Below are 26,315 nucleotides of genomic sequence, written 5' to 3' on the forward strand. Positions count from 1 at the left end.
AAAACCTGCTAACCGAAACCGAATCTTAACCTTATTTTTTGGTTCTTGGTTAACCGATAACTGAAAAAATAAGGTTCGGTTATCAGTTAACCGAGAACCGTTTCCCCACCCCTAATTTGCCCCATAATAAGAGGCTAATTTGGGTGAAGGTTTATCTGCATATTTTTAGGTGCTGAGGCTCTAGACAACAAATCTGCATTTAATAAGCTTCAATAATCAATTTAATTCTATAATTTCTATCATAGGGTCATACTTGATTAGTCAACTGCTTCCAAATTAATAATTCGTATCTTAATTACAATTTAATGTAGCCTTTGAAATTCTGCCTTTAAATATATATGTCATGAATTATAGCCTGAATCAGAATCATATGTACCAAAACATATGTCAAAAAGGTAACGTAATAATTCATATTAAGGAGTTGGGAGGCCTTAATTATAAATTAAACAGGAGACCATAGCCTTCACCTTAAAGAATACGACCAAAAAAATATAACTATATTATATGAACTTTTCATGCATGTATATATACAAACAAATTAAATATATTGATTATTTAATGCAAACTTTGGAAATGGATACATTACCCAATCTTTAAATGTCCAAATTATGTTTGTCTCAACAGCACATGGCGATTTGATCGAACGCGAAATTCAGGCATTTAAACCAATGAATTTGGAGGGTCAAATTGAAAGGATAGATAGTGACGATATTCTTATGATATCAACAAAATTATTTAGTAAGTTAAGTAAAGAGAGAATAAAATAGATTAGTGAAAAAATAAAGTACGAGAAATTAAAATGGTTGATTTTTGTCAAAAGAGAATGATTAGGTTGTATAGTACTTATATTGATATGGATAGAATATATCTTATATCATATATGCCCCATAAATCAAAAGCAAATTTACTTGGTTATGAATGCAAAATATTCAAAGCTAAGAGTTGGTTAGCATAGTTCACCAAGAATAATGACAATCCAAATAACAAGAAAATGAATACATCAACATTACTAAAAATAATACATATAAGCTAACAAATAACAAAATCAACTAGCAAACAGCACAACAATAGAATACAGCAGCAGTATGCATGAGTTTCCGCATATCATTTTTAAGAAATGTATTGATCTCGCATCATACATCATATCCAAATAATATCCACAAAAGTGAGATCGTTACTGAAGGGGCTGGCAGCAGAAGCGTGCATTCATAACGGATCACATGAATTTGATCTATTTAGCAGATTATTTAAACAAAATATATTCGCGTAATTATCACATGTATCATGCTCATAACTTGAATTAAAACATGCTTTAGCACATAAAATCCCTAAAACATGCTTACTACGAAATTAGCCAATTTACCTTATTGATTCAATCAAGAATCGTTGATGGCTTGCTCCGTCTCCACGTTAAGATCTTCAATGCAAGACCTCGGATCTTCTGACTGGTGTCCCGGACTATACGCTGATATTTGTGTGGGCAAATCTCACCAACGTACTAGGACTCGAATAATGGAAGACAGAAACTGCTCACGGAGGAGGCACAATTTTCGAGATCTCTCTTTAGAGGGGGGACGAAAAATTGACAAATAATTGTTATGTTTTCTATCTCCTTTATTCTCCTATTTATACAAGTCACATATTGGGCCCAGCCAGGGATCTAAGGAAGAATTTGGAACAGGCCTCACCCAATTAGTTTTTTACTAATTAAATTGAACCCACAATTTAATATAAGCTTATATTGGAATATTACGAGCAGCCACTACAGAAGTAATATTACACTGCCTTCCAAATCCGAAATTACAAGTATTCCGGGTTTCCTTTAATTGCATTTGATTTATTTACCGCGCTTAAGATAGAAACATCCATTAATTAATTAATGTCTGCTATAGATTTAATTAATTAACATATTTCGAATTCCAAGAGTGGACTTAGCAAGAAACTCTTATTTATTATTCATAGAGTAATCAAACTCCAACTAGCTAGGTTCCGAATAATAAAACCTCGTTTCGAGCTCCTCTTATGGATGTTATCAAACGAGACTCTCCTCGCGCACATTTCAACATAATAGCAATCCTAGCACCTCTAGATAATGATCACCACTACCCAATATACCTGGATCGTTGGGTTACGAAAAACCCGCACCTTTGGTAAGTCAAAGTAGTGGATACTCAATATCGTATGCTCAATGCTAACGTACATTGATTAAGAAATTAATTCTCAAGACCTCGTCTTTCAGTAGATAGCATAAAGACTCGCCTTGCTGTTAGATCCATTCAGTTCTATACCACACACACGTCATCTTATTTCAATAAGGTTTAGAAATAATCGGACTGACATTGCAACCTTTCGCGATAGGTAGTCTAGACCTATCTAGGTTGTGAAATTCTTATTTTTCTTTGTTTAGAACTGACCGTGTTACCTTAAATTGGACGACGCCCACAACCGGTCTACTAAAACAAAGACTTAGACTTTGTTACGTTTGCTCATACATTTAAATATGCAATAAACAACCATTAAATGTAAAACATAACAACATTATGACAAAAATAATCTGTTGCATTTATTGGAAAATAACCATTAGAGTTTTACAGTATCCAATCACTCAAAAGGTGATTTCTAGTATACAAAACCCTAACCGTTACCGCACATAAAAATATAATAGCACTATTATATGTTTGAACGCGGTTTCACAATTTCATTCTTGGTTGGAATTTAGCATATATTGCCAAAGAAAACATGTCATGCATAAACCTATTTCCAAGAAGATGAAGCCAAATATAGAAACACAATTGCTGATATAGTGGTATGATGAATTACCCATTTGGATGATTGCTTGAGAAAACAAGAAACTAAAACATAGTATCATGTCATATGGAAATAGAGGCCTCTTTCTCATGATGGAATGAGTAGAAGTATTAGTTCAAACCATGCACATGCAATGCCCAATTGCCATGTAGATAATTCAAGTCACCAACATCATACACATCATGTCAATTTCATTTTCATGTCACAATTTTAATTAGTTGCTATAGTGGTCTAATCTATTTATGTGTTTGACCAACATAATTAACTATATGGACATTATGGTTGTCACAATTTGTCCCACTTTTGGTGGGAACTTTCTTGGATTAGACAAACTTTTGGGGTCAATCTTGCTCCTAAGATCTTACAAATTGCATTTTGGTTTTTCTTCTTGGAGATTTCTACAATCTTGCAATATAATTGGTGGTGGATATTGGGTGGCCAATTAGGTTACCATTCTTCTATTCTATGGCTATCAAATTGTCAAAAAAAGTAAATAACTGTTTTTAATTTATCGCTAGAATATCTAATCCTCTTTAAAGAATGTAAGTGAACGCTTTGACGTGTGATGCTAGTTGGCTTCTATTTTATTTGTAATGGTTTCAGATTAGAATGTTTACTCATGCTTAATTGTTTATTTATCTATAGGTTATCAACTTTTTGCTTGAATGTTTTGCACCATATAAACTTTACAAAAACTAATATTCTATTTATTTATTTTTCACAAATCAATATCCTAAAATTGAATGCCTTTGTCCATTTAAAAAAAAATTGTTCATTTATTATGATTATATAAAACTAAAACGATCTCAGGTATGTTTTCATGAGAACACATTTTATTTTGGTTATACTACAAATGTTGTGGTCCATTTTTCTACAATTAATTACATTTGAAGACATGGTTACGAGTGAAATTGCAATTATAAGCTATAATTTCACTTTCGAATTTTGGATTTTATTAATATTAAATTTAAAGATTATATATATATTACAATCAACTCGTAATACAAGATACATGCCTTATTCCCTTGTGTCAACACACAAAAAGCACGTTCTGTTTTTTTTTTTTTTGAGATTGTTGTGCTATTATAATATCCATTCTATAGAAATATGTTGATTTTTTTTTGTTATATTCATTTACGAAAATCTTTTTATCTTCTCTTTAACTTTATTATTTATGGGTTATACCATCCACTATATTATTTTAACTATTTTTTTATCTTTTTATCTTACGCATTAAAACTCGTGTCATTTTTAATTAATCTATTTTTATGGGGCGGAAAGAGTAGTATTAAGAGATTGTTCAATGGATTAAATAAGACGACTCTTCGAAAATTATTTGGATGGATAGTTACGATTATGTACTTCATTTTGGAATATTGTCACAAAGAATTAGTGTTGTACTACTATATATTATGGTAAATTAACTTCGCCTTTAATTAATTCAATCTTTAGACCCAATTAATCTTAACTAACTGAATACCCTAAAAAGTTGTACTACTACTACTATAAATTATTCTCCAATTGAGGTGGACAATTACTATAGACTTGAGTTGCGTGACAAATTATTATAATCAATCACTGATCACAGTCACATTAACGATGCCATTATTTGGACGGTTTGCTTCGAAACTATATTATATAAATAAAGAAATCTTTTTTTATTTCGAGGAAGACTTGGTTTTAAATTTTGCTGGTTTTATGACTTAACACAAACAAAAATGCAGCAGTTAATTCTTTGTTTATTTGATTGACATATTTGTCTATTTGTGCATACCAAATTATTATATAGTCGACATACTTTTATGTGGGTCTATAGTCTATGATACATTGATACTTATCCTCATCTAATCATGTTTATTTGGAGTTGGATTATATTAATGTTCAACTTGAGATTGATAGTTGCATTATTTATGTAGTGAGAGGCTTTAACTTATTGATATAAAGTCCAATATTTATAGTATGATATTACTATGATGAGTCTGAAATAATGTTGTCGTAATGTGGCTTATCATAACTTCAATTCAAATGAAAACTAAAATATTTAATTCACGCAATACTTTTTCTTAGGACTATTATACGTTTCTTTGGGGTCAAACGATCAACTTTTTCTAAGGTAAGCAGAAAATGATGATAAAAGACATTTCATTATTAATTTATTATTATTTCTTTTATTGAAATTTATAAAAAATACTTTTAAAGTGAATCAGATTGCATAATTTTATTGAATTTTAAAACTATATGCACAAATTAATGTAGAGTCGGTTGGTCCTACACTGACTGAATTATTCACATAAAATATTTAATGACAATGTATATATTAGACAGAAAAAAAATTATCTGAGTACCACATATCTAATTTTACAATGGTTAATAAGTAATTAAGTTACTCTGAGATGTAGTCATTATTTTCATTGGTTAAAATCGGATCAATATTGACTAATTTAAATTATTCAATTTGATATTTGTAACGTGTCATTTTAATTGGAACAAATCAAAAAAGAGTGAACCATTTTGATGGGACGGAATGAGATATATCACTCCGATATACTATAACTGAAAATTTAAATTATTAACTCAATTCAATTTAATTTATTTAATTTTATATAATAATTCCATGCTACTAGTAGTATAAGAGTGTCCACTATAGGGCCGGCCCGCCGGCCTATAGTGCGAGAATCGTCCGCCCCGAGGCGGACGAATTTTTTGGGCGGACGGCCCTTCGGCGAGAAGAGTGCGAGGACGCGCCGGGGGAACCGCCGCGCCCCGGATACGGGGCGGACGATTTTTTTTTCCCTTTTTTAAAAATTCAATTTAATTTACCTATAAATACACTTCATTCCCTTCATTATTTTCACACCATTTCAACTCTTCACTCATACTTTCTCTCACTAAAATTTGTAGATTCAATTGGTATTAAAAATGGACGATTTGTGGAATGACGCGTGGAATTCGCTGATTCAAGAAGTGAAGAACCAAGCCGACGAGGAGGATGAGGCGCGCGAGGCGGAAGTTGCGGAGGCCGCGATCCCTCGTGCGATAACTCGTTGTCGGACCATCCAACGAGACCATAGCGGAGCGCACCAGCGTCTAATGGCGGACTACTTTGTGGATAACCCCCGTTATCCACCCGAGATTTTCCGTCGGCGATTCAGAATGTCGCAACGGCTCTTCAACCATATAGCGACGAATTCGGCGGAGCGGTACCGGTGCTTCACCCTCCGGAGTGATTGCACTGGCTAGATCGGGCTGTCTACTTTTCATAAATGCACCGCTGCAATTAGGCAGCTTGCATATGCCGGACCGGCTGATATGTTCGACGAATACCTACAGATGGGTGAGACGACTAGCCTAACGGTGCTCAGGCAGTTTTTTAAGGGGATCCGGGAAATATTTGGTCCGGAGTTCCTACGAAAGCCCACCCCTGATGAGACTGCTAGATATGCACGGTTCGGTTCACGGTTTCCTAGGGATGTTAGGAAGCATCGATTGCATGCATTGGGAGTGGAGCAACTGTCCGATGGCGTGGAAAGTCCAGTTCACTACTGGTTTCAAAAGCAAAGGTCCATCGATGATTTTGGAAGCCGTTGCTCACTACCGTTTGCGGATCTGTCATGCGTATTTCGGTGTTGCAGGTTCGAACAACGACATCAATGTTCTTCAGTCATCGCCTCTCTTCAATGATGAGTGCCAGGGGGGAAGGTCCAGAAATCAGCTTCGTAGCCAACGGAACGCAGTACAACAAGGGATACTATTTGGCGGATGGGATATACCCTCGGTGGCCCGTATTCGTCAAGACAATTCGCCAACCGGTTGGACCGAAGAAACAATATTTTGCGCGAAAACAAGATGCCGCTAGAAAGGTTGTTGAGCTGGTTTTGGTGTCCTCCAAGCGCGGTGGGCCATTATACGGTGCACGGTACGAGTTTGGCACGAAGATGATGTCGCGAATATTATGTTAACATGTATTATATATTTATATTGCACAATATGATAATAGAAGATGAAGGATTTGCTGCAGAGCGCTGGGCACCGGAAGATGGCGCAAGTACAAGTAACGGTGTTGCCTCCGTGCCGATACAGATGGGCGTACCACGGAGCAATGAATATTTGCTCCAACGTTTCACTGATATGCGCAGGAGCACAACACATACTACACTCCAGGACGATTTGATTGAAGAAGATTGGGCACGTATGGGAGGTGGCGCAGCATGAAGACCATTGTGATTTTTAATAGATTAAATTTTGGTTGTATAATTTGTCCATTACTTTAATATGACGAAAATTTAGTGTTTAATTTTAATTTCTTCACTTATAGCCTTTTTTTCTAATTACGTATAGTCCGATAGTTTTAATTATAATTGAATTAAAATAAACGAAAAAAATTTTTGGGCTATTGGAAGTGTCCACCTTATAGCTGCGGACAGTTTTTTTGGTGGGTACAAACAAATAAACTTTGGCCATGGAAAAAAATGGGCAGGGCTATTGGGGTTGTCCGCCGCCCATAGTGGATACCCTATAATAAGACATAGGATTCAATATGCGACGATCGAGAAACAGTTACCAAAAATTAAAAGAGGGTATCTTTGTTTTGCAGTAATTATTAAGTAAGGAATCCAGACTTTGCCAAGCTCAATGCTGACACCACTCTACTACTACTTTAAAATGTAGCCAATAATACAGTACTATGAATTAATGTTCCCCATATTTCAATTCATTCACCTGCATTTTTTCAAACTTTAAATTGTGTAATTTACCAGAGTATAAATGAATGTAAATTTTAATGAAAATTATTAAAATATCCTTAAATATGATAGATATAAAAACCTTGATTGAAAATTTTGGAGCAAACTTGTTTGGTTGATATCCATTTAGCCAAAGATTAAAGTGTTCAAATGGAGAGCTCACTCAAACTTGAACTAAAACAGTACTTCTTGTTTAAAGTTCTCATTTTTTCAACGTTCATCAAATTTCAGTTTTTAAAATGTTTTCAGTTATAGTTATTTTAAAATTTTATGAAATTCAAAGCTATTATTATAGATAGATATCATAATTTACTAGCTATTGTCACACATATTTGTTTTTGTTGATATTTTGTTTAGTTAAATAAGAAAGGTAGGCGGCGTTGGTATCATGTATATATATGTGTTGTTTACGTAGAAGAGTAGGAGCAAAGAAACAGAGCTAAAATATTGAAACAGAGCAAAAAATCTTTCTCCAGCCACACTCTCTTCAGCTCTCTCTCTCTCTCTCTAGAAAATGGGTTGGCGAAGAGCATTTTGCAACACTCTCCCCATAGATAAGAGCTCCGCAGCCGCGGACAAGCACCGGAGTTATAGGTCAACCAGAAGCAATCCTTCGACTCCTCCATTGCATTGCAAAACGAATTGTAGTAAGAGTGTCGATGCTAACAACGAGATCGATTCGCCGAATTCGAAGCTCGAAAGCAAGAGTAGCGCCTCCACGCCGAGAAATCGTTCCAGAATCCGATTCCGTTCCGCGCCGTCTTCTCCTAGATCTCCTTTCTCTATGCTTAAGAGCACGCTGCGTTTATCCAGAATGAGTAATTATGCATATGTATGATTCTAATTGGTGTTGATTTCGATTGTTTTCTAATTTGATTTTGATTTTGATTTTTTTGGTGTTTTTGCGGTGCAGAGCAGCTGTGGAGTGTGTGTGCATGGCGTGAAGAGCGGGCAAGGAACGGCGATCTACACGGCGGAGTGCGGCCACGCCTTCCACTTCCCCTGCATCGCTGCCTTCGTCGGGAAGCGGCGCGAGCTCGTTTGCCCCGTCTGCGCCGCCGTGTGGAAGGACGTGCCTCTCCTGGCAGTCTACGCGCAGCAAAACCGCCAATCGGAGGAGGAAGTTGATTCTGGCGCGAAAATCGCGCCTCTTTCTAGTCCTAATTTGAAGAGACGGTGCAATGCGCCGCCCTACGCCGACGACGAGCCCTTGCTCACCCCCAATTTCAATCGAATTCCGGATTCCGTGGCTGATGAAGCGGAGGACGAGGAAGTCGAGGAGTTTCAAGGATTCTTCGTCAATCAAATCAGTAGCGAATCATTTACCGGCGGTGATTTGAAGACGGTGGAGGTGAGCGTCTCCCCGGACACCGCCGTGATCTCCCAGGGGCGGACGCATGACACCTGCGCCGTCGTTGTGAAAGTCAGGGCGCCGCCTCCGCCGCGCATCCCCGGCGCAGCGACGCGAGCCCCGATCGACCTCGTTGCGGTCCTCGATGTTAGCGGCAGCATGACCGGCGCAAAAATCGAGATGATGAAGCGCGCCATGCGTCTCGTTATCGCCTCCCTCGGCTCGGCCGACCGCCTCTCGGTACTGGCCTTCTCCTCCGCTCCCAGGAGGCTGCTGTCCCTTCGCCGCATGACACTACAGGGTCAGTGCTCGGCGCGGCGGATCATAGACCGCCTCGCCTGCAGCCAGGGCACCAGCATGGCTGAAGCCCTGCGCGAGGCGACGCGGGTGCTCGAGGAGCGCCGCGAGAGGAACCCCGTCGCGAGCATTATATTACTATCCGATGGCCTCGGATCATCCGCTGACGAGAGTAGTCAACACTCTCGCGCGTCGTCTCACTCGACCCGGTTCTCCCATGTGGAAATACCGGTTCATTCGGCCGGCTTCAGTCGCGAACCGGCTGAGAACGCATTCTCAAAATGCGTATCCGGTTTATTAAGCGTAGTGGTTCAAGATGCGCATATCCAACTCGGGCTAGCGCTCGGGTCGGATCCTGCTGAGATTACGGCTGTATACTCATGCAATGAGCGCCCAACCGTCCCCGGGTCGGGTTGCATCCGCCTCGGCGATTTATACGCTGAGGAGGAAAAGGAACTACTCTTAGAAATCCGGGTCCCAGCTTCCCGGGTCGGGTACGGGTCGCACCACGTTCTATCGGTTAAATGTTGTTATAAGGACCCGGCCACGCAGGAGCTAATCTACGGTAAAGACGAATCGCTCCTGGTGCCGAGGCCGCAAGCCGTCCGATCCGGGCTGCCTAGGATCGAACGGCTGAGGAATGTCTTCGTCACAATCCGGGCCGTGGCCGAGTCGCGGCGGCTGATCGAGCGCAACGAGCTTGCCAGCGCCATGCAGATGTTGTCCTCGGCTCGGGCGTTGCTGCTGCAGCCGGCGGCGGAGATGGCGGGAGAGTATGTGAGGGGATTGGAGGCTGAGATGGCGGAGGTGCAATGGAGGAGGCAACACCACCAGCAGAAGGTGGCGCCGCGGCGGCGGAGCAGTGAGGAAAGAGAAATAGGATTGTTCGTTGATGAGAATGGGAAGCCGCCGCTGACACCGACGTCGGCTTGGAGAGCCGCGGAGAAGCTGGCTAAAATGGCTCAAGTTAAGAAATCTTTTAACAAAGTGAGCGATTTGCACGGCTTTGAAAATGCTAGATTTTAGCTGCCATTTTGTAATTTCCTTTTTTCTTTTTTTTAGTCCTTTTATTGCCCTAGAGAATAAAAAAAATGAAATAGCTTAAACCGGGCCGGGTTATATTAGTTGATTTTTACTTATACACGGTATAAATGAGATCAAAATTAAAATTTATGTTATTTACTTTTTGCTTATATTCGGGAAATTAAAGTATGCTTTTATTTAGTGCATTTTTCTGTATTAAATGTATGTATATTTTGCAGAGGAAGTGAGTAAGGAGAATCCCGAGACGAATGTGGCCAACAATGATATTATAAAGAATATCATGTAGTTAAACAATTATTTATAGATGATTTCCGATGCACAAAGATGTTGCTTTATGAAGTATGTATAATACTGTATTGAATAGCAAATTATTGGGCACATGATTAATCTATTCCGAGCTGAGTTAGGTTATCCAATTCAATAGAGAGAGTAGAGAGAGAATTGTCTACGCCCAATAGAATCAACTATTGGGCTTCCTGTTAAAAATGACTATTAGGCTTCCTGTTAAAAATGGCTATTGGGCTTTAAATTATCTATTCCTTCCTTAATCCATCATCCTTTTCTTTGTTCTAAATTTTATTTTACGACAGTTGAACTTCAATATTTCATGATTTTACAATCTCACGTGTAATTTGGACATTTGTCCACTCCTTTTCCATGCTCATGCTATTCCATTATATCAAACATGTCCTAAATAAATGAAATTTGTATATATATGATCTAGACTCTCAATGGCACTGAAAACCAAGTAAAAAGAATAATGTAGAGAGTAGTAAGTGTAGACCTATATAAGTATACTTGACATGAGACAGAAATCTATATATGTATGCTCTTACACCTTAATTATATAGTAGTTTACAAAGGGTAATACATAGAAGCGATAATTAGAGGAAAACTGTGTTAAACATCAAAGAGGGAAAGATTTTCCAAGAAATCCAATCCCATTAATATATTCATACCAAAAAAAAAATTTAATCGCAATTGAGGCCTGAAAGCAAGAATCATTTAGTTCTGTGATTGCTCCACCTTAGCTCTTATTTTCTGTTCCAACACAGAAATCTCAGTCTCAAGGCTGAACATTCTGTTCAGAGCATGCATGTTCTCTAGCGTCTCGGACAGAGTCCGGCTGTCGCTCCCGTCACACCTCAGATGCTGCATCGGGCCATGCAAAAGCTTGTTGACAATGCCTCTGCTGAGATCGTCAACAGCCTTCCTTGTCTTCTTTGGAATGTCATCTCCCATTTTCGACAAGCACTTCCCCAGCTCCGCGCCTCTTATTCTTTCAGCGTAAGCCCTCAGTTTCTTGATGGTTGGAACGGTCTCCAATGAATCGCGCCAGGCTTCAAATTGACCCGACTCTTCTGCAATGATCGCCTGAGCTTCCATTGCTTTACGCAGGCGGTCTTCTTTGTTGGCAGCCACAACCTCCTTCAGATCATCCACGTTGTAGACACGTGCAGTCTCGAGATCGTTGACACATGCGCCCACGTTTCTTGGGACAGAGATGTCGACAAACAGCCTCAACCCCCCCTCATTTGAGCCAACGGGTGGGAGGTCCACAACGTGCTCTTTCAGAAAGAGTGGAGTCTCTGATGCAGTGCTTGTAAAGACCACATCTGCTTCTGCTGTGCAGGTTAGCATTTCAGTGAGGGGTTTGTAGATGATCTCAACATCCTTCATCTCCTCACGAATGGCGGAGACTCTGTCTTCAGTTCGATTCACCACCACCATCTTAGTGCAGCCCTTGGCGGCCAAGTGCTTGATCACCAGCTTTCCCATCTTCCCCGCTCCAACAACTAGCATTCTAGCAGTGGAATGTGATGCTTCCGGGAGTTTCATCAAAGCCAACTCCACCGCAGCTGAACTCACGGATACTGCCCCAGCTGCAATGTTCGTCTCAGTTCTAACTCGCTTCCCCACAGTGATCGCGTGTTTAAAGAGACCACTTATGTTCCGTCCAAAGCCCACCACTCCCTGCCCGACCTTAACCACTTGCTTCACTTGAGCCAGGATCTGACCCTCACCCAATACCAAGGAATCCAGCCCAGCCGACACTTCAAAGATGTGTTGAGTCGCGTCTTGATCATAAAGTAGAAAACGATGCTCACAGATATCTGAAGCTGGGATCCCACTAGTCTGATAAGCATACAATCAATCATGAGATTCACAGTGATAATATAAACCTTTAGCAGAAAAAAATCAGATGCTACAAAGATGAGAAGTCTCAATACTTGTTTCTGCTATAGGCTAACAGCAACGCCTTCTATTGAAAGGTTTAGATGCTATCAATGATAAAAACCAACACGAATGACCGTTGCAGTTGCTGGTAATCTTGGACAAAATATGCTTAGAAAATTATACAGTCAAGATATAGATACCTTGGACATCCAATCAGTCACTTCTTTAACCCCTCGGTGGCGAGAAAGAGCTACCACGTAGATTTCCATTCTGTTGCAAGTACTCAGAACAGCAGCCTCTTCGATATGATTCAAACCACAGAGCTCGCTTATAGCTCTTGGCCACTCTGCCTCAGGAACAGCGAGTTTCTCCCGCATTTCAACAGGTGCCGTGTGGATACTGAGACCAATCACTACAATGCTGCTTCTTTCTTTTGTATATCCTGCAAGAAAATCCAACAATATGATGGCAAGAAGATCCCAGTCTCCTAACATAAAACAAGCAAAGACAACTGACCCCACAAATAAGAAAAAAACGAAATTTTGTTCTCTAAAATGAAGGAAAATTATAAGAGAAGATAAAATCAGATTGTTGTAATAGACCAAACAGTAGAACTCAATTTCGTCTCAAAAGTATGATCAAAGTCTAATAATTCAAATAAATTATTTACTAATATGAATACAAACATGCAACAGATACCAATCAAATTAGGGCTGAGTTTATTCTTATGGAAGAACAGCTTCACATCATCATTAGTTTGATATCATCACTGAAACTTAATCATATCATCGATTATATCCGCAATCATTAGAATTAAGCAAGTGAGCTCAAATCTTAGAAAACAATAGCTGGAAAGCTGAAATCAATTAATTAATCAAACCCAAATAAGGCAGGTGTTCATACTGTCAGCGGCGGAGGTCTTGAGCTGTTCGAGAGCCGATAAGCTCGAAGCCGAGGCTGAGAAAGAAGCTGCATTGGTCGGCTCAGCCGCATCGGCTTGAGCCAGAGCGTCCGGCGCAGCCTCGCACTTGATCATTCCCCAATTCCTCCGGCTCAGCGCCGCTCGCCTGGCTCGAGGAGCGGCGGATGCGGACATCGACGGCGACGACGCGTTCCTCACCAGCAAAGCTTCGAGCTTTGCGCCAACAAATGCACTCGAAACAGCCATATTGCACAATTTTCTCAAATCACGGATTAATTAAGCGGAAGACCTAGAATCGAGGAGAGGGGAAATTGAGGGTTTTGTGACTGTGAGTGATTATTGCGGTGGGGGTGATCGATGTCGTCAGAAATGGGGAGGGGAGCATGAGGTTGAGGCCTCGGGATTGAATTGATGCATGATTTTGGCAGTTTTCTTGATTTTTGATTTGTTTTGGAGTGGATGAGAGAGAGAGAGAGAGAGAGAGAGAGAGTGGCATTGGTTGGATTTCTTTGAATTTTGATTGGCTGATTTGGGGCGTGTTCTATCCACACTACTCTTTTTTTCATCGGAGCCACATCACCCCCAACTTGGAGATAGTATACTACTGTGCAAATTTGGTAAAATGATGGTTATTGTGTTTATTGTTTGGTTTCATATAGAAAATTAAGATCGAGTTTTATAAATATTGTTGATTGGATAGATACGGGTTAATATTTTATCTCGATATTAGTTGTATGCTTAGTTCGGGAAGGATGAATTGTTTTTAAAAAGGAAGATATTGATGTTTTCCAATTGGTTGAAGAGTAGGTGCGCCGATTATTTATTTTACCGGCAAGATCTTTGGTTAATGAGCTAGTTACCCCATAGAAGAATTGAAGATAGACTTGTATCTAAACTAAAATGGTAGCTCACGTTTTATAAGGACTAGTATGGAAGAGGATTAAAAAATGGAGTAATGAAAAACTATAATGAACTGTCAATAATGTAGATCAAGTAGGACTGGCCATTGTTAAATCTAGTATGAATTAATATACAAAGACGGTAGTTGGAGTTAGTAGCTCTCTCGGTTCACTTATCTAAGATCTATTGGGAAGAGGATCGTGTTGGGACAATGGGGCATGTGAACAACTTGATGCATTGTATCCCTTTTAACCTTTTCGGCGGAGTTTATTTTCCTTTATATATCTTAGTCTTTTCATGTGATAAAATTAGTATCGGGGGATTCTAGGTTAAATAATATTAGTGTGAGTGTGATGACTCAATCTCACCGAATATCAAAGGTGAGTTAGCTAAGTAAAGGAGAAGAGCTGTTAAAGCTGATCTCAAGCTTCAACACTCAGGAGCTGTCCGATGCAATTTTAATTGGGAGATTAAATCCTGATCGTCCGATTCAACTAGCCGTTGGATATCACGTTTAAATAGATGTTGTAAAAGTTAGTTAGTCAGTTTTTCAATTTCGTGTGTTGTAGTTGAGCTCGATTCCTTCTCTCGATTCAATAAGAAATTCTTCTTCCAAATCCATTCCACACATTCGATTCAAGCTCGTGTTCATCTAATCTAACAAATTGGCGCCGCCTGTGGGAATGTGTTGAAGACGACGAGCTGATTTGATTTTCTGGAAGCGGATCCACGAAGAAACATGGCTTCTAGGTTTGAGGCCGAAAAATTTACAGGCAAGAATGACTTCTCCATCTGGAGGATGAAGATGAGAGCGATGTTGATTCAACAAGGCCTGGCATCTGCGATTACGGTCGAGGAGAAGGATGGAAAACGCAAGGAGGTCCTGGATGAGAAGGCGGTTGCCAAGAAAGCTGAAATAGAGGCTAAGGCGCATAGTGCGATCGTGCTTAGCCTCGGTGATAAAGTGCTACGTGAAGTCGCGAAGGAGAAAACCGCGGCTGACGTTTTGACGAAATTGGAAGATCTCTATCTGACGAAATCTCTTGCGAACAGGTTATTCATGAAACAACGTCTCTATTCTTATAAATTCTTGGAAGTAAAGGGTATCTTGGAGCAATTGGAAGATTTTAATAAAGCTGTAGATGACCTAGAGAATATTGATGTGTCAATTGGGGATGAAGACAAGGCTATTCTATTGTTGAATGCTCTGCCGCATACATTTGATCAATTCAGAGATGCTTTCTTGTATGGTCGCGATAGGACTATCACTCTCTTGGAAGTTCAGACGGCCTTGAGGGCTAAGGAGCTTCAAAAGAGTGAGTTGAAGGCTACTGATCAAAATGCCGAAAGCCTCAACATCAAGAAATTCAAAGGCAAGAAGTCGTTCAAGAAACCTTATGAGAATTCCAAGAATGCTCCAACATGGCAGAGGGAGACTCGTTCTTGCCACTGGTGTAAGAAACCAGGCCACTTGAAGAGAGACTGTTTTGCGTGGAAAAGAAAACAAGAGACAGATGGGAAAGCTGTTAACTCGGCAGAGGCAGTTGAAGATGATGAAGTCCATGAGGTGTTGAATGTTCTGGACGGTGATGTTTCTGGAACTTGGATCATGGATTCAGGGTGTAGCTTCCACATTTGCCCTAATCTTGAGTGGTTTGATGATATTAATGCAGCCACTGGATCTGTTGTGCTTGGGAATAACCAAGTGTGTTCTGTGAAGGGACTTGGATCAATCAAATTAAAGGGTGTGAATGGAGCAGTGATAACACTCAGTGGGGTTAGATATATCCTTGATGTTAAACGGAATTTGATCTCCTTGGGATTCTTGGAGAGAAAAGGGTGCTCTTTCTCTTGTGAGGATGGTAGAATGGAGGTATGTAAGGGAGGAAATGTGTTGATGAAGGCTGAAAGGAGAGACAGTTTGTACTATCTGTCTGCACTAATTTGTAGCAGAGGATGTGATGAGCTTCACAGTATAGCTTCATGCACCTTGAACCAGTGGCATACCAGATTAGGACATCCGTTTGCTGGGAGTGTTAAAGAATTGATTAAGAAATGAATTCTGCAATGCAGTGCTGATGAGGATGCTGCTATTGTTTGTGAAGAATGTGTGCTAGGAAAGGCCAAGAAGTTGCCATACTCAAAAGGTAACCACACTTCAACAAATCCTCTAGATTATGCACATAGTGACTTGTGGGGACCTGCACAAGAAAAATCAGTTGGAGGAGGCAGGTATTATATGACTGTTATTGATGACTACTCTAGAAAGATTTGGCTATTCATCTTGAAAGAGAAGTATGAGGCCTTCATCAAGTTTAAGGGATCGTGTGCTGAGGTGGAAGCTGAAAAAGGGACATGTCTGAAATGCTTAAGGACAGACAATGGCCTTGAGTATTTGTCCAAGGAGTTTGATGTTTTTTGTAGCTTAAAGGCATAAAAAGACATAGGACTGTTCCAATGAATCCCCAACAAAATGGGGTGGCAGAGAGGGCGAACAGAACCATTTTGGAAATGGTGAGATGTATGCTTATTGCTTCTGGAATGGAGAAGAAATTTTGGGCAGAAGCAGCCTCTACAGCAGTCAAACTATTGAATAAATGCCCCTCAACAACCATAGGTGGTGACACACCAGATTTCCGGTGGTATGGATCTTATGGAGGATATTCTGATTTAAGAATCTTTGGTTACAAGGCATATGCTCATGTGAAGCAAGGAAAGCTGGAGCCTCGTGCTTTGAGGTGTGTGATGTTGGGTTACCAGCAAGGAGTTAAAGGGTATAGGATGTGGTGTGTAGAGCCTGGTAATGCAAGGATAGTGATAAGCAGATATGTTACTTTTTGGGAGAATGTACTACCATTCAGGAAATCTGCTGAAAAGGTGGTAGATGAGTCTCATGAAGACAGACCCAATTCTGGAGTTGAGGTGGAGCTCGAGCCTCAGACTGATATCCCTATTACAGATTCTGGAGAGCCTTTGCACAATGAACAAGTGCCTCAATCATTTCAGTCTGAAGCAGATCAAAGTAACAAGAGAGATTGGAGGCTTGCAAGAGACAGATCAAGAAGAGTGATAAAACCACCAGCAAGATACTCAGATGCTGAGTTTCTATTCTATGCTCTGATAGTGGCAGAAGAGGTTGAGTATTCAGAACCTAATTCTTACAATGAGGCTATGCAAAGCAAAGAAAGAGAAAGGTGGATGCAGACAATGATTGAGAAAATAGAGTCATTGCTTAAAAATGGCACTTGGGTGCTGGTTGAAAAACCTGATGGAAGAAGGGTTGTTAGTTGCAAGTGGATTTTTAAGAAGAAAATTGAGGCATCTCCAACAGAAGGGGTGAGGTTCAAAGCTCGGTTGGTTGCAAGGGGGTTCACACAGGAGCATGGTGTGGATTTTGAGGAGGTGTTTAGTCCAGTAGTTAAGCATGCATCTATCAGGATATTATTGGCTATTGTTGCTAGAAGAGACTGGGAACTAGAGCAACTCGATGTAAAGACAGCCTTCTTGCATGGTGACCTCAAAGAAACTATATATATGCAGCAACCTGAGGGATTCATCAGACCTGAAGACAAAGGGAAGGTTTGTCTGCTGAGAAAGAGTATATATGGGTTGAAGCAAGCCTCCAGGCAGTGGCATAGGAAGTTTGATGAGCGCATGATCAAGATTGGTTTTGTGAGCTCAAAATTTGATGAGTGTGTGTATATTAAACATGAAGGTGGAGTTGCAGTTGCATACCTATTACTCTATGTTGATGACATGCTATTAGCTGGGGCTTGCAATTCTGAAATCCAGAAAGTCAAAGATGCGCTCAGTTCAGTGTTTGAGATGAAAGATCTGGGCTCTGCTAAGAGGATTCTGGGGATGACAGTTATCAGAGATAGAAAAGAGAAGAAGATATGGCTCACTCAGACTGACTATGTGTTAAGATTGTTGAAGAAGTTTGGGTTGGACAAGGTTAAAGAAGTGACAGTGCCTATGGGGCATCACTATAAGCTATCAATGGAGCAAAAGCCAAAAACTGAGGTAGAGGTGGCTGAAATGCAAAAAATCCCATATGCAAACATGATTGGGAGTGCTATGTATGCCATGATTAGCACAAGGCCTGACATAGCTCAAGCCGTATCAGCAACTTCAAGGTATATGTCAAACCATGGCAAGGAACATTGGTCAGCTTTGAAATGGTTGATGAAGTACTTGAAGGGTGCTAACAATATTTGCGTTTTGTTTAATGGTGCAAAGGAGTACAGTGGAGATGCATTGATGGGCTGGGCTGACTCTGATTATGCAGTGAATATTGATACTCGAAGATCTCAATTAGGGTACATATTCACTCTTTATGGTTCTGCTGTTAGCTGGAAGAGCAGTTTGCAGGCAGTGGTTGCGTTGTCAACTACTGAGGCTGAATTTATGGCTCTAGCTACTGCGGTGAAGGAAAGCTTCTGGCTAAGGGGGATATTGGGTGATTTTGGAGTAGTTCAAGAAACAGTAGGGGTTGGTTGTGATAATTCGAGTGCAATCAGCTTGGCCAAACACCAAGTATACCATGAAAGGAGCAAGCACATTGATGTGCGTCTACACTTCATCCGGGAAAAGATTGAAATGGGTGAGGTGAAGGTGTTCAAGGTAGACACTGCAATGAATCCAGCCGATATGCTGACTAAGCCGCTACCTAAGGCGAAGCTGAAGTTATGTATGGAACTGGTGAACCTGTGCAGCCTGGATCATAGGTGAGTTGAGTAATCAAGGTGGAGATTTGTGAGTGTGATGACTCAATCTCACCGAATATCGAAGATGAGTTAGCTAAGTAAAGGAGAAGAGCTGTTAAAGCTGATCTCAAGCTTCAACACTCAGGAGCTGTCCGATGCAATTTTAATTGGGAGATTAAATCCTGATCGTCCGATTCAACTAGCCGTTGGATATCACGTTTAAATAGATGTTGCAAAAGTTAGTTAGTCAGTTTTTCAATTTCATGTGTTGTAGCTGAGCTCGATTCCTTCTCTCGATTCAATAAGAAATTCTTCTTCCAAATCCATTCCACACATTCGATTCAAGCTCCTGTTCATCTAATCTAACAATTAGGATAAATTAATCTTAAGCAAATGACACATTACAAATCACACATTTTTATCATCTTTTTATTAAATTATAATTTGTTATGTATAATCTTATATGCATATATATATAGGAGTGGGAACGTAAAAACTCAAAATAATTCGGAACTCATAACATATGTGAGTGGGTTAGGATTGGAAACAGGATTACTTCATTTATCAAATGGAATAATATAACCACTAATATCCCACAGGCCACAACTTAACCACTAATATCCACAACATTTGTTTGACTTGGACAATCCCACAACTTAATTTAACTAGTATACTATTATATCGACAGCTAGTATTTATTTAATTAAGTTTTAGGATTGCTATATTATGTCCTATATGTGATAGTATCTATGATCTTAGATGCCTTATTTTAAATGTATTTACAAGATGTTGACTTAGAATGCACATAGGTTAGAAGGAGAAATGAAGCATTAGACATTCTTGTTCTTGAGCATGATCAGCACCATATAAGTTATATTTTCTGTTTTTAAAATTGAGTATAAATTTAATGGAACAATTTATTGAAATGTGAAAACAATTCCATTTGAAATCTCAAAACCATCAACCAAACTTATACAAAACCGCTATTATTCAAATTTTCAATTAGATTGCGAATCATATTAATTTATGATAATTGATAAGTCGTATAGTATGTCCAAAAATAATAATTAGAGATGTATGTTGTGACAACGAGTATGGTAGATGCAAAAAAATGAAAAGGGTAAAGAGTGGAAAAGGGGGAAATTGTGTAGGATTTTTGTGGGTGTTTGTGATTGGCTCATAAGATTTCATAGGGTGTTTGCACCACAACTTTCAACCATGACTCGTGGAATAGCTTTGTTCTCACACTTGAAGATGTGGACATGAATACACATTTTTTTTTTCATTTCATTTGTCGTAATTCAATGAACTTTTTTGGTACATTCATAGGCTTGTGGTTTAGTGATGTTAGTTTTGGTGCCAAAATTGTTAGTGCCACTTTAAAAAAATAAAAATTATAAATAGAGTACAATAATTGGGCCTGTAGTTTTGCATCCAAACACGAAAGCGTTTGGGCCTGCAGCTTACATTTTTACGAGACTACCCCTCAAATCAAAATGGATGGGTAGTAGATAATGGGCCGCTTCTATTAATTGGGCCGAGAATGATTCTACCCCTAAAACTATATTCTTGATATAGATTAATTTCATGAATAAATGATTAGGGTAATTGAATTGAATTGAATCTATGTCGAGTCGAGTCGAATTATCCAATTCAAAATATAAAAATTTCTGCAACAATTAAAATAAATAAAAAGAAAACATTGCATAAAACTAATTTGGCATGGTAACAATATACAACCATGCACATATGTTGAATATCATTATTTGTATCTTAATTTACACTAGAAAACGCTAAGAAGACTTTTGATTTGAGTAATACAATGTAATTGATAAATAGTTAAGTGTTTAGTTTGCATTATTCACATATGTGACTAAAATCACGATAGCTTGGTCAACATTATAATAATCAAGTAATCGGATAGTTTTTGTCACCCCAAAATTATGATCATCATTCATTATATCAATTATATATGCATCATCCACCCAATCAAAGAGTGCCCAATATGATATATTTGACTAGCTTATGCTAATCAAGTAAAGGTTTGTTATATTCACTAGCTTATGCTAAACAAGTTTGAATGTCAACTATAATAGCTAACAAGTCAACTTATCTCATCTACAAAAAAACCTAATTTTATTAGGAAGTAAACGTAAGAAGTACCATAATTGAAGATGTCAAGGTCTTTCGCCTTTTATACAATCACGTCTTCTGCCTTTTTAACTAAGTGTACTCGTTCTTTCCTTATGCGGTGCTCTTACAAGACTGTGTCACTTCATGTCGACCTTCAATCTATAAACAGGCCTGATTTTGGAAATGGTGGACACACTACATTCAAACTTTTGCATCCAACAATTCTCATAAAACTCAAAAGATCTCGCTTCAACCACATACATCCATCATTTTAACATCTTTATGAACATTAGTTGTTCATTCTCAAAACTTCACCAATTTCTCAGGACCTAGCTGATTTCAGGTGTTTTTTACAGGATAGGAATGAGAAGTTGTTTTTGTATTTAGGTATAATTTGTCGAATGAAAATATATTTTTCGTCGACTTAACTCGCATCAACCTCCAATTTTTCCTACATTTCTAATATCATGACATTTTTTAACTGAAATTGAGGAAATGCAACTGCGTCAAATTCACGTGGCAATGTTTTATTACCGCTGTTTAGGTTGACTTTAATGAAAAACCTTTAGTTTTGTCTCTTCAATATTGATTAAGGTCACGAAATGGTTAACGTTTCCCGTGAATTAAGATAGCAAAGAAGATTTCTTTAATTCAACAAAACATGTTTTTAGGAGGAGATTCTGTTGGGTCGTGATGCCTCCGATCTCACACTCACTCAATACGAGAAAATAAAGCACACAACGATGTAACGTGGTTCGGTGATAAACCACCTACGTCCACGGAGAAGATGACCGGAATCTTATTGATGAACAACTCTCAAATACAATGAACTCACACGCACAATTCAATCACTCCAAACTAATCGCAAGCTAGAGCAATAATCTCCTAATTGTGTATGTGTATTGTGTATTCTCCCTCTGCTTTACAACTGAACACCTATCGAGCTATATATGTGAGATAAAGAAGAAAACAACTTAACTAACTTCATTTCCCAAAGTTAGTTATAACCGCCAATTTCCAACGGCTAGTTCCAGCTCCCAAAAACCGAGCTTCCTCTGCTTCCTTTCTTGATCCCTTCCTTGAGCTTCAACGGCTCTATCACTCGATCAAATCTCCACCTTGCTGTGAAAGCTGAGTTATGCAAGAATGATAGTTTGATGATACAAGAATGATAGTTTGATTATGCAAGAATGATAGTTTGCATGGACACACATTCACAAATCTCCACCTTGTCCTTGCAAAGCTCCATCAATATCTAGATTCCCTTCTCAATCCTTGTTACAAGTCTCAACACTCCACAATCTCAACCAACTTCAAACAATGTTTGAACTTCGAAGTTGGCAGAGATTTTGTCAACATATCTGATGCATTCTCCTCAGTAGGAACCTTCACCACATTGATCTTCCCACTTTGAATCTCATCCCTGATAAAGTGTCTCCTCACATCAATATGCTTCGACCTCTTATGAAACATTTGGTGTTTGGCTAGGCAAATCGCAGAATTGCTGTCACAGTTTATCTTTACTGCCCCCAGCTTCATTCCCAGATCTTCCAAGATTCCTTGCAACCATTTCCCTTCCTTTGTAGCCTCTGTCAGAGCAATATATTCAGCCTCGGTTGTGGATAAAGCAACCACTGGCTGTAGGTTGGATTTCCAACTGACTGCTGTGCCAAATAAGGTGAAAATGTAGCCACTTTGTGATTTTCTGTTATCCAAGTTGGCTGCATAATCCGAATCACAATACCCTTCAAGGACTTCATTCTTTTCAGACCATGCTTCACCACCAAACCTTAAACCAGTCACAACAGATCCCCTCAGATACTTCAAGATCTATTTCAGAGCAGCCCAATGCTCTCTACCCGGATCAGCCATGTATCTACTAGCCACACTTATGGCATGAGCAACATCCGGTCTTGTACATATCATCAAGTACATTACACTTCCTATTATATTTGCATAGGGTATCATGCTCATCTCCTTCCTGATTTCATCTGTCCTTGGCACTTGCTCTCTGCTCAATTTGAAATGGCCCGCTAATGGAGTAGAGACTGATCTTGCATTCATCACCTGATATTTTTTCATCACCTTTTTGATGTATTCAGCTTGAACCAGCCTCAGCTCCTTCTTCTTCCTGTTCCTGACAATATCCATGCCTAGGATTCTCTTTGCTTCTCCAAGATCCTTCATCTCAAACTTTTGCTTGAGCTCTTCTTTTACAATCTGCAGTTCACTTAAGCTTGATCCTGCCAGTAGAATGTCATCTACATATAGCAGTAGATAGGCGACTATCAGATCTCCACTTCTCTTGATATATACAGAGCTATCAAAGCTAGATCTCTCAAATGCCATCAACTCCATCTGCTTATGGAACTTCTTGTTCCACTGTCGGCTGCTTTGCTTGAGCCCATATAGGCTTTTCTTCAGTAGGCAAACTTTCTTCTCTTCTCCATTCTTCTCAAAACCCTTAGGCTGCATCATATAGATAGTTTCCTCTAGATCCCCATGTAAAAATGCTGTCTTCACATCAAGTTGATGCAGCTCCCAGTTGAAATGGGCAGTCATGGCTAACAAAATCTGAATAGAAGTGTGTTTAACTACTGGAGAAAACACCTATGTGTAGTCAATGCCTTCCACCTGTGTGAATCCCCTAGCTACCAACCTTGCTTTGAAGCGAATGCTTTCCACTTCCCCCACCTCTACATTCTTCTTGAATAGCCATTTGCAACTAATCAGCTTTTGAGTCCCTGGATCAGTCACTAAAACCCAAGTCCCATTTTTTAGTAGAGACTCTATTTCTTCCTTCATAGCCTTGATCCACTTCTGACTTTCTTTGCAACTCATGGCCTCATCATAGGTTGAGGGTTCTGAGAACATGAGCACCTCTGCCACACACAAAGCAAAGAAACTCATATCATAGTCTGAGAATCTGCTAGGTAGGCCTGCATTTCTTCTGGGATTCCTTCTGGCCGTTTGACTTGCAGCAGCCTGCTGTACTGGTGACTCCTGATCACTTATATTCTGAGTTGGTTGAGAGATGGTTGCCCCACCTTCTTCTTGGTTTTCTGTGGACTCAGAATTCTCATCATCATCTGATTTTTCAGATTCTCTATCAAGCTCAAAATTCTGCATGCTTGCACTGCTGCTATCATCAGAGACTTCTTTCCTTTTCTTGAATGGCATATCTTCTTCTTTGAATATCACATCTCTGCTCACAATGATATTCTGACCTACTCCATCTAGGTTCCATAATCTGTACCCCTTTACTCCATCTTGATACCCCAGCAATGCACATTTCTTTGCCCTTGGTTCCAATTTGTTTTGCTTAATATGTGCATAAGCAGCACACCCAAATATCTTCAGAGCAGAATAATCACCAAGGCTTCCATACCATCTCTGATCTGGGGTTTCATTCGATATAGTTGAAGATGGGCACATATTGATCAGATCAGCTGCAGTAGAAACAGCCTCTGCCCAGAATCTCTTTGGCATTCCAGAATAGAATATCATGCACCTCACCCTTTCTAGCAATGTCCTATTCATTCTTTCTGCCAACCCGTTTTGTTGAGGGTTTCTTGGCACGGTCCTATGCCTTCTTATCCCTTTCACTTTACAGAAACTATCAAACTCAGCAGACAGAAACTCCATGCCATTATCAGTCCTCAGATATTTAAGCATTGAGCCTTTCTCATTCTCATATCTAGCATGCCATTCCCTAAACTTCTCAAAAGCTTGAGACTTCTCCTTCAGAATGTAAATCCACACCTTTCTAGAGTAATCATCAATGATGGAGATGAAATACTTACCTCCACCTATGGATTCAGTTTGGGATGGCCCCCACAAGTCACTGTGGGCATACACAAATGGGGCTGATGAAGTGTGTTTCCCACCAGAAAATGGCAGCTTCTTTGCCTTTCCAAGAATACAAGATTCACATTTCTTTAATCTGTCTGAGGCACCTAACTTCATCACTCCTCGTTTAGCCAGTTCTCTGATGCCTTTCTCACCCACATGTCCAAGCCTAGCATGCCATAGATATAGGTCTTCTGTCTGAGCCACATTCACAGCATCAACCATAGTTTCACCCAGCAAATAATACAGGCTATTCTTTCTTTGAGCATCCAATACAGTTCTGGAGTCCTTTGTTACTCTGAGGATCCCATTACCAGAATCAAACTTGTATCCCTTTGATTCCAACATTCCAAGAGAGATGAGATTTCTCTTGATTTGAGGTATTAACCTGACCTCTGTGAGAGTCTTCACACTCCCATCCCTCACCCTCAATCTGATATTCCCAATTCCCTTGACATTACATATTTGGTCATTACCTAGCATCACTGAACCTTCCCAAGCTGATAATTCTTGAAACCAAGACTTGTGGGAACAAATGTGGAAGGAGCAGCCAGAGTCCATGATCCAGCACTCCTCAATCTTGGCTCCCGAGTGTATATTCAAAGCCTCATTATTTTCCACTTCTTGAGCCAAATCAGCAGTCCAGCCTTTTCTTGTTCTTATTTTTTCTTCCAAGCAAAACAATGCTTCTTCAAATGGCCCGGTTTCTTGCAGTAGTGACAGCTTCTTTTCTCCTTCCATCCCCCACCTTCTTCCTTTTTCTGGAACTTCTTTTTGGAGCCCTTCTTGATCTGATTATTCTTCAAGTACAGGCTCTCAGCCACTGGGTCAGATTGCTTAATGTCAGCCCTCTGCGATTCTTTCAGCTTTAATGCAGAGTGTATTTCCTCATAGGTAACTTTAGCCTCTCTCCCAAGAAGCACTGCATCCTTGAAGTGCTCATAACTCTTGGGCAGGGAATTGAGCAACATTAAGGCCTTATCTTCATCCTTAATCACCTCATCAATGTTTTCGAGATCATCTATGCATTTCCCAAACTCTTCAAGCAGTTCAGTAATGCTCTTTCCATCTGAAAACTTGAAGGCAAGAAGCTTTTGCTTCAAATGTAGCCGATTCGCTAGAGACTTAGTCATATACAATGACTCAAGTTTTGTCCAAACCCCTGCAGCCGTCTCTTCTTTGGATACTTCCCTCAGCACCCTGTCTGTAAGATTTAAGATCAGGGTGCTATAGGCCTTGTATTACATGTCTTGAAGTCTCCCCTTCTCCTTTTCATCGGCCTCAGATTTTTCTTTGGCATCATTGCCATCTTTCAAGACATCCCATAGACATTGCTGCATCAAGATAGCCTTCATCTTCAACCTCCATAGCCCAAAGTCGTTTCT

The 26,315-nt window shown here is 39.6% G+C and overlaps 2 protein-coding genes across 2 annotated transcripts; one reads left to right on the forward strand and one right to left on the reverse strand.

Annotated features, from left to right (window-relative positions):
- The first annotated feature begins 8,044 nt into the window (after positions 1–8,044).
- Positions 8,045–10,224, forward strand: LOC121755153 (E3 ubiquitin-protein ligase WAV3-like). Its single transcript, XM_042150435.1, has 2 exons — positions 8,045–8,382; positions 8,464–10,224. The coding sequence occupies exons 1-2, from the start codon at positions 8,065–8,067 to the stop codon at positions 10,222–10,224; spliced, it is 2,079 nt and encodes a 692-aa protein (XP_042006369.1). The 5' UTR covers positions 8,045–8,064.
- An 822-nt stretch (positions 10,225–11,046) lies between these two features.
- LOC121754139 (glutamyl-tRNA reductase 1, chloroplastic-like) lies at positions 11,047–13,829 on the reverse strand. Its single transcript, XM_042149483.1, has 3 exons — positions 13,324–13,829; positions 12,621–12,862; positions 11,047–12,378 (listed from the first exon to the last, which is right to left on the reverse strand). Exons 1-3 carry the CDS (start codon positions 13,586–13,588, stop codon positions 11,248–11,250), a joined length of 1,638 nt encoding a protein of 545 aa, XP_042005417.1. The 5' UTR covers positions 13,589–13,829; the 3' UTR covers positions 11,047–11,247.
- Positions 13,830–26,315: the final 12,486 nt, after the last annotated feature.

Source organism: Salvia splendens, chromosome 11, assembly GCF_004379255.2.
Source record: "Salvia splendens isolate huo1 chromosome 11, SspV2, whole genome shotgun sequence".
In the NCBI taxonomy this organism is placed as follows: Eukaryota; Viridiplantae; Streptophyta; class Magnoliopsida; order Lamiales; family Lamiaceae; genus Salvia; species Salvia splendens.